Genomic DNA, 8426 nt, shown 5'->3' on the forward strand with positions numbered 1-8426 from the left:
TGCCGCCGCCTCCGGGGAGTCCTCCGGGCGCCTGCGCCTCTGACGCCACCGCCGCCGCCATCGCGGGTGCGCGGGCGCAGAGCTTGGAATCCGAGCGCCGGGGTCCTTCGGGGACTGGGCACGAGCGACTCTGGCAGTGGAAAGGGGATACTCTCGGGGTCCGAGGATCTGGAGGTGGGGAGAGGTGGGGCGGAGGGGCCCATCTCTGCCGACGGTTTCTCCGGGGACAGTGTGGACACTGGGTTCCCCCATGGACAGCTCTAGAATCCTTCAGGGCTGGGGGTTGGATGCAGAAGACCACTAAGGGGACACATTTCTGGGAACTTGGTGCTGGGCCTCACATGCTAGGTGCTGGGAGACCCGGACCATGCAATCTTGTGGGGCTGGGATTTGGGGTCCTTAGGGGCTGGGCGGCTAGCCACTTGTATGAGTAGGGGCTGGGCTCAGGGATCCCTAAGTGGCCGGATTTCCAGGGGTCCCATCTTGGCTGTGGTGGAGAGCCGGACTCAGGTCTCTCTTGGGGGCCCTGGGGACCAGAGCCACGATCCCGGTGCCCTGATGTCCCCGTCTCTTCCCCACCTTCCTCTCCCCCAGTGTCTGCCTCAGGACGAGGCGTGCGCCGGCACTGGCAGTGGCAGCGCCGAGGGTCTGGCTGCCGACGGCCCCCACCTGCACACGCTGACGCAGCCTATCGTGGTCACCCTGCCGCGGCCGCCCCCCAGTGAGCACTCAGTCCTCCTCCGCAGGGGGCCGTGGGGTGGCAAAGGGGGTGGGAAGGACACCTGGGACCTGGAACCAGTCTCAGCGTGGCTCTTCCCACAGGGCCGCCCAAGAGTGTCCCCGGCCGCGCCGTGCGCCCTGAGCCTCCCGCGCCGGCCCCTGCGGCCCTGGAACCCGCGCCGGTGGTGGCGCTGGTGTTGGCAGCCTTCGTGCTGGGCGCCGCACTGGCCGCCGGGCTGGGCCTCGTCTGTGCGCACTCAGGTACCGACCTCCGTCAAGCCGGGCCCCCAGTCTAATCCCGGGCGTCGGTACCTGGGGCGACGCGATCCCGCCTGTGGGGCCTGATCAGCTCTAGCTAGGCCTGCCTCCGCGATGCCCGCAGCAGCCCCCAGAGGCCGCCCTTAGCCTGGCGTGGCGCGCAGCAGCCCTTCTGCAGCTCGCCTCTACTTCCAGCGCCCCCGGCTCCCGGCCCGCCCGCGAGAGCCTCGCCCAGCGGTCCCCAGCCCAGGAGGCCCCAGTGAGGAAGGTAAGTATGGAGATAGAGGGAGTTGGGGGAAGGAGGAGATGACAGTGACGCTTCCTAGCGCTTAGTTCGTGCCAGGCACTGAGGTTTTTGGGGTTTTTTTGTTTGTTTTTGAGATGGAATTTCGCTCTTGTTGCCCAGGCTGGAGTGCAATGGCGCAATCTCCGCTCACCGCAACCTCTGCCTCCCGGGTTCAAGCGATTCTCCTGCCTCAGCCTCCTGAGTAGCTGAGATTACAGGCATGCGCCACCACACCCGGCTAATTTTGTATTTTTAGTAGAGATGGGGTTTCTCCATGTTGGTCAGGCTGGTCTGGCACGCCCGACCTCAGGTGATCCTACCGCTTCGGCCTCCCAAAGTGCTGAGATTACAGGCGTGAGCCACTGCCCCCCGACCCCAGGCATTGTTGCCAATGTTTTACGCCTATGAACTAACTTAATCCCCTTAACCTCCAGGCGGACACTATTATAATCCCCATTTTAGAGACGAGAATAATGAGGCATTCTCTGAATTAAGTAGCTTGTCAAAAGTCACAATACTGGGTGGAGCTTGGATTCGAACTCAGGCAGTGGGTCCAGCCAGGAGCATTAGGTGGAGAGAGGCATTACACGAGGAGAACTCAGCATTCAGACCCGGCTCCCACTCTCACCCCGGCATACAGACCGATGGAAGAGGCCAGTGGTCTGCTGGGAAGGGAGGTGGCCCCTCCCAGAGATGGTGCGCCCCCAACGTGGTCCGGAGCCTCAGCCACCCCTCCCAGAGATGGTGCGCCCCCAACGTGGTCCGGAGATACACCCAGCTACCGCTTCGGGACCAGGACCAACAGGACCGGACCCGCCTCCCTGGACCTCGGACCTGATGGGGCCACGACCCCTGTGCTTCTCTCCTCCCCGTCCCTCCCACTTGTGCTCAAAATAAACCTCTGGATTGATCGGCTAAGTTCTGGTGCTTTCAGTGAGCGCGCAAGGTGCGGGGTGGGAGATGGGTGGGGAGGCTTGGGGAGAAAGCTGGGAGTAGGACTTGGGGAGGATTCCTGAGAAATCCTGACTTAGAGGGGTGGAACCTGGGGGCGGGGACCATACGCCCACATACCCGTGTGCACTCCCGGGTCATGGGAGACTCTAGGGCGTTTTGTCTCAAACAGAAAGCGACACCCGGCCGGACGCGGTGGGTCCCGCCTGTAATCTCAGCACATTGGGAGGCCGAGGTGGGTGGATCACTTGAGGTCAGGAGTTCCACACCAGCCTGGCCGACATGGGGAAACCCCGTCCCTACTAAAAAAATACAAAAAAAGAATTAGCAGGGCGTAGTGGCGCGTGCTTATAATCCCAGCTGCTTGGGAGGCTGAGGCAGGAGAATCGCTTGAACCCAGGAGGCGGAGGTGGCAGTGAGCCGAGATCGCGCCACTGCACTGCAGCCTGGGCAACAAGAGCAAAAATCCACCTAAAAAAAAAAAAAAAAGCGACACCCAACCCCACAAGCGTAAGTTTAAAATAAACCCTCCCCCTCCCTCTTCTCCTTACCCGGACACCTGCCCATCTGCCTCCTGCGATCTTCCTCAAGCCAGGCCTCTGCTCTCCACGACCCCCGCCCGGACCCTGCCCTTGCTCCGCCTCGACCTTCTGCCTCTGCTCCAGTCTCCTCCTGCTCCAGTCTCCTCCTGCTCCAGTCTCCTCTTAGATTGTCAGTCTAATCTAGAGCTCCTTAAATCTCTCTTGCCTTATACAGGCAAGAGTGGGACTATCAGCCCCAGTCTACAAGAGGAGGAAACTGAGGCTCGGCAAGGCTAAATCACTTGCCCAAAGTCCCCAGGCCTGTCTGATCCCAGAGCCCAACTTCTTGACCACTACTGGATCTTCGGACTTGACCTTTCAGCCAGAACCCACCCCTCTGCGAGAAGCAAAGCACACAGTAGTAGCTTCATGAGTTAGTCCAGCAATAGAGGGAGGGCACGAGATCCAAGGTGTAGTCTCCACTTCATGAATGAGATAAAGTGTAGGCTGAGGGTCTCCTTGGCCCCGCCCCAGTTCCGGTGCTGATCCCCCCCCTTCACTTCCATTGGGGCGGGTCCCCGGGCCTGCAAACGCGGAGCCACACCCCCACGTGCGTCCGCCTCCGCGTGGTGTTTTCTGGCCTCGGCGGCCCCCGTAGCTCCGCCCGCCGGAGACCGGCCTTACAGCGCCTGCGTCTTTCTGACCGGCATGAAGCCACCTCCCAGGCGGCGAGCGGCCCCGGCGCGCTATCTGGGCGAGGTGACCGGTCCCGCGACCTGGAGCGCTCGCGAGAAGCGGCAGCTAGTGAGACTCCTGCAGGCGCGGCAGGGCCAGCCGGAGCCAGACGCTGCCGAGCTGGCCCGGGAGCTGCAGGGCCGGAGCGAGGCTGAGGTGAGATGCGGTTTTCGGAACCAAAACCAGGCTGGAGACGGGACTAGGGTAGGGCGTAGAGTAGGCGGGGCTGCGGCAGGAGCCAGCGGGGCGGGGCCAGGAATGTAAGCGAGCGGAGCTGTGGCATGGGGCTGAGGGGCGGGGCGTTAGTGAGTGAGCCTGGGCTGGGTGAGGGGCGGGGCGTGGGCGGGAAGAGACCAAGACCTAGGGGCGGGGCGAGCTTGGGAGCCAGACGTGGGCGGGGCATACGTGAAGTGGAGAGGCGGGGCGATGCTGGGGGCGAGGCGTGCGTGCAGCTGAGGGCTGGAGAGTGGGTGGGTGAGTTTGAGGGGCAGGGTGAGTCTGGTGGCGGGATTAAGAGCAAGACTTAAGGGCGGGGCCATTTTGGGAGTAAGGCGTGGGCGGGGCGTGGATGGGATGAGTGCAAGCTTTAAAGGCGGGGCGAGCTTCGGAGTAATGCGTGGGTGGGGCGAGGGCGAAACGGGCGGAATGAACTGGGAGTAAGACGCAGCTGAGGCCAGTCTTGAAAAGCAACGCATGCTGTTGGACACGATACGAGCTTGAAGTGAGAGTCAGGGAATGGGGTAAGAGGGGACGAAGAAGGGAGTTGAACGGGGTAGTAGCCAGCATAGGGTTGGGCCCTGGGCTGCCTGAAGGAGCCGGAACTGGCCTGGGCCTTACACCTTCCTTAGGTAGCTGGTCACACTCTGGGTGGGGTAGGGGCCTTGGCGGTCACTGGGACTCCTAACACCGGGCTAGCAGGAGACTAAGGCGCAGTAGCGGGGCCCAGAGCAGGCAAGGGAGCCGGCTTTGGCTTCTCTGCTGCAGCCCTGAGCTCATAGAAGCCTCATTCGGCCTCCTCTTTCCTTTCTAGATCCGTGTCTTCCTCCAGCAGCTCAAGGGCCGCGTAGCCCGGGAGGCCATTCAGAAGGTGCATCCGGGTGGCCTTCAGGGACCAAGGCGCCGGGAGGCACAGCCCCCAGCCCCCATAGAGGTGAGGCAGATGAACAGGGCGAGGCTGTCCAGGGCAGCTCCCTGGTGGGTAGGTCGGAGTTGTGGAGGATAACCTGATTAGGGGATCCCCAGGAGGGCAGGGCTTGGGGGGCCCTTGCAGGCTGATCCCTGGGCTGACCTTGTACCTCTGGCTTCACTCAGGTCTGGACGGATCTGGCTGAGAAGGTAACAGGGCCACTGGAGGAAGCCCTGGCAGTGGCTTTCTCGCAGGTACGGCCATCCCCCGAGGCAGGTCGGGACGTCCTAGAGGACAGGGTCCCTGGGTCAACATGTGAACCTGGGTCCTGGGCCCTTCCTGTTGCCAGCTCTGTGGCCTCCAGTCACTGGACACCTCGAGCCTCAGCGTCCCTGGCTCTGAGGCCATCTCCTGTCTAAGCAGCATCTTAGGGTGGCCGAGAGGATGGGGGAATGTATAGACGGTGAGAGGACTTTCTAGCTTCCCTTACTCCCTGATTGTTCTGCCTGCCAGGTGCTCACCATCGCGGCCACGGAACCGGTCACCCTCCTGCACTCCAAGCCCCCCAAGCCCACGCAGGCCCGTGGAAAGCCGCTGCTCCTGAGCGCCCCCGGAGGCCAGGAAGACTCTGCCCCTGAGCTACCTAGCCCCGCCCCCAAGGCACCTAGCTCCACCCCCGAGACTTCTGACCCTGCTCCTGAGAAACCTTCTGCATCCTCGGCTGGTCCCTCCACTGAAGATGACTTCGCTGTGGACTTTGAGAAGATCTACAAGTACTTGTCCTGTCTCTCCCGAAGTGGCCGCAGCCCTGAGCTCTCAGCAGCTGGTGAGAAGGGTGAGGGAGGGCGCAGAGGCAGAGGGATCGGGGTCCCTGGCGGCAGGCAAGCGTGTCTCCTTACCCCTCCCCTCCATCCATCACTAGAGTCTGCTGTGGTCCTCGACCTGCTCATGTCACTTCCAGAGGAGCTGCCCCTCCTGCCCTGCACAGCCTTGGTTGAGCATATGACGGAGACGTACTTACGTCTGACAGCCCCCCAGCCCAGCCCCGCTGGAGGGAGCCTGGGGCCTGCTGCTGAGGTGGACGGGGCTGGCTCCAACGCACCAGAGGAGACCCCCCCAGCCACCAAGAAGGCCGAGCCCAGCGAATTGAAATCGTCCTGGCAAGCAGCTGGGATCTGTCCCCTGAACCCGTTCCTGGTGCCCTTGGAGCTTCTGGGTCGGGCAGCCACCCCTGCCAGGTGAGGGGCATGGCGGGCAGGAGGCACACCAGACCCCCTGCCTTGGCCCTCGGTTCTACTCGGCTGGCACTGGCTGTTTCTGAGGATCCCGTCGTGGGGGAAGGTCCCTGAGATGACGCTTAGCTGTGGGGTGGGCCTCTGAGACGCCCCACACTTTGGGAGTTTCAGAAATGGAACCCCCGTTGTACAGGGGTTGGGTGGGGGTTACGAGACTCCATTCACAAGCCTCCTGACCTCCAGGACAGGCGGACAGGGCTGGCCTCCCCCAGTCCCCAAGCCCCACTGTGCCTTGTTGTCTGCTGGGGGCCACAGCTGGCACTGCACACTGTAAATGCTCTCACACGTTTCCCCTTCCTGTACCTCGGGACCAGCATCTTCCCTTTCTTCAACTGACCAGTCGTGGGTACTACTACCTGCCGCCAGCTCCTTCCCCTTCCCGGGGGTATTCCGTGACCATGAATAAAGTCCTCATTATTCTCTTTCTCTTTCGCCTGTGACTTAAAGATAGAAGTGGGGGCCCTGAAGTGTCAGAGCTTGGGGTCACAGGGCTGGGGTGTGTGCCAGGCAGGAGAGCTGCCACCTCTCTGGTCTGATGAGGCCTGGGGTGAGGAGCCCCTTGGTTACTGTGGAGCTGACAAGTGTGGATGGGAAGAGGGAGAGCCGGCAGCGTACCTTGGGGACAGGCGTCAGGGATGGGTTTCAGAGTAGGGCAAAGTCACATCGCACAGGTGGAGGGGAGAAGGCAGCAGAGCGGGGGTGGCCCGGTGGAAGGCGTCAAGCCCCAGGCTAGGGGCTGGAGGAAGATAGGGGTGGGCTGTCCCAAGCGGCAGGAGGCTGGCGGGAGTGGAGTGTCTCCCCTGGGGTATCCTTGGGACCTCAAGGATTCCTAGAAGGCGGGGAGGGAGGGGCGCTGGAGTCAGGGCTGACCTCAAATCCCTGGGGGTGCTGGGTCCCCGCCTGGGGCTCCCTCCATCAGCCTCACCTGCCCTGTGGGTGTGGACTGAGGGTCGGGTCCGGGGGAGGGAAGCAGATGTCCTCCCACAGCACCGCGCCCTACGCCCAGCTAGTAATCCAAGTGGGTAAAATTCTGTTCGCGGAGTCTGCATTCACCCAGCCTTCCTTTTATAGAAACGCTCATTCCTCCCCACACACACTGCACACGGCTCCCCCGGGGTGCACATCTCCTGGGAGGGCCTTGGAGCGCAGCCAGCCCACTCCGTCCGTGGTCACCGTTCCACCACGCCAGACTCACAAACGCTGCCAATGGTGGTGGGCAGGGGGAGGAGGCTTAGGCTGCAGGTACGGTCGTCGGAGCCTCCCTCCAGGGCTGGTGGACGGTGTTCCTCCCAGCTCCCCGCAGGGCTGAGTCTCTCTCACCACCCCCAGCGCCTCCCCAGGTCAACAGAATTGTGTGTGGAGGGGAGGGAGGGAGCTGGGGATATCGAGATGGTTACACATCAGCCCCCCAAAGCTGGTGAAAGGGCTTGTGATCTTGGTGTCTTTGCAGTCCTGGGAAGCTTTCAAAACATGCAGAAGCCAGACCTAGGTTCCACTTCCAGCCCGACCAGACTCGAGCCATGTGACTATGGGCAAATAAGTCACTGGAGCTGCCGGCCCTCGATCTCCTGGCCCGTAGAATTGGGATGCTAACGGGGCCTGGCTCATTCTCACGCTCCCGAAGAGGAGATAGGCTATAAACAGGAGGTGCCAACTCAGCACGCTGCTTGGCATGCAGTAAGCGCTCAATAATAGCTTTTATTATCATGTTCGGCTCAGAGGCAGGGAGTAGAACGGCATGGGAGGGCTGCGGGAGGCACGGCAGGGGAGTCAGCGGGAAGTGGCAGGAGGGCGGATGGGGGGCAGCGGTGGGCACCGGGGCAGGGCGCGCTGACCTGTCCAGCGGCCCGGGTTGGGGGCAGTAATGAGCCTGCCCACACTCTCCCGCCACGGCAGAGGCCACGCATCCTCGACACAGCCGCCATGGCAGGCCTTCGGGCTCCGTCTCCGGGACAGGCGGTGCAGGGCAAATTGGTATGCAGCGTCTGCCCCGTGGGCCCAGGAGAGCCTGCCCCGCAGGGCCAGAGCCCAAGGACGGGCTCAACACTCAGTCAAGGTGGGGTGGACGACGGCCAGACAACAGGGGAGGGAGGAGGGACAAGGGGGTCCTCACTTCCAGGAACGCACAATAGCAGAGCCACTTACACGCTGGGGAAGGGGCGGTGCGGGGGTCATCCTCCCTCCTGGGATTCAGAGCTGGGGGGGGGCGGGGGGCAGGGGCCAGCCGGGCGGGTGAGATGCGCAGAGAGGAAGGGACAGGGCGGATAAAGGCACGAGGTGGGGTTCCGGCCAGGCCAGGAGGGGACATGGGAGGGGTCTCGAGGGGGAGGGGCTGGGCTTCTCCCAACTCCCTCCCCCTCTCCCCGGGGCAGGGGGCTCCGAGGCGGGATCCTGAACGCAGTCCTGGCCCCGCGGCGCTCCCCGCAGGGCCGACCCTCGTGGGATTCAGAGCTGGGGGGGGGCGGGGGGCAGGGGCCAGCCGGGCGGGTGAGATGCGCAGAGAGGAAGGGACAGGGCGGATAAAGGCACGAGGT

The 8426-nt window shown here is 63.1% G+C and overlaps 2 protein-coding genes across 3 annotated transcripts in view; both read left to right on the forward strand.

The window, feature by feature from the left end:
• TGFBR3L (transforming growth factor, beta receptor III-like) overlaps window positions 1–2180 on the forward strand; it is a 2791-nt gene extending 611 nt beyond the window's left edge. Inside the window, 5 exon segments of the mRNA XM_011943641.1 lie at window positions 1–66; window positions 595–721; window positions 823–981; window positions 1174–1246; window positions 2004–2180. Of these exon segments, the coding sequence (XP_011799031.1) occupies window positions 1–66; window positions 595–721; window positions 823–981; window positions 1174–1241 (420 nt within the window). The 3' untranslated portion in view covers window positions 1242–1246; window positions 2004–2180.
• A 1213-nt stretch (window positions 2181–3393) lies between these two features.
• SNAPC2 (small nuclear RNA activating complex, polypeptide 2, 45kDa) lies at window positions 3394–6324 on the forward strand. 2 transcript variants are annotated; one of them, XM_011943594.1, is made up of 5 exons: window positions 3394–3627; window positions 4502–4621; window positions 4783–4851; window positions 5111–5423; window positions 5520–6324. In XM_011943594.1, the coding sequence occupies exons 1-5, from the start codon at window positions 3445–3447 to the stop codon at window positions 5837–5839; spliced, it is 1005 nt and encodes a 334-aa protein (XP_011798984.1). In that variant the 5' UTR covers window positions 3394–3444; the 3' UTR covers window positions 5840–6324. The 2 variants fall into 2 exon arrangements, with proteins under 2 accessions (XP_011798984.1, XP_011798983.1); XM_011943593.1 differs by having other exon boundaries at window positions 5111–6324.
• Window positions 6325–8426: the final 2102 nt, after the last annotated feature.

Source organism: Colobus angolensis, unplaced genomic scaffold (assembly GCF_000951035.1).
Source record: "Colobus angolensis palliatus isolate OR3802 unplaced genomic scaffold, Cang.pa_1.0 Scaffold22, whole genome shotgun sequence".
In the NCBI taxonomy this organism is placed as follows: domain Eukaryota; kingdom Metazoa; phylum Chordata; class Mammalia; order Primates; family Cercopithecidae; genus Colobus; species Colobus angolensis.

Excerpts from the sequence above, each read along its gene's own strand:
- SNAPC2 (XM_011943593.1), top strand. The coding sequence starts at position 3,445 with ATGAAGCCACCTCCCAGGCGGCGAGCGGCCCCGGCGCGCTATCTGGGC. Across the intron at positions 4,622-4,782 it reads AGCCCCCAGCCCCCATAGAG|GTCTGGACGGATCTGGCTGA; the intron begins GTGAGGCAGATG and ends GGCTTCACTCAG. Across the intron at positions 4,852-5,110 it reads TGGCAGTGGCTTTCTCGCAG|GTGCTCACCATCGCGGCCAC; the intron begins GTACGGCCATCC and ends TCTGCCTGCCAG.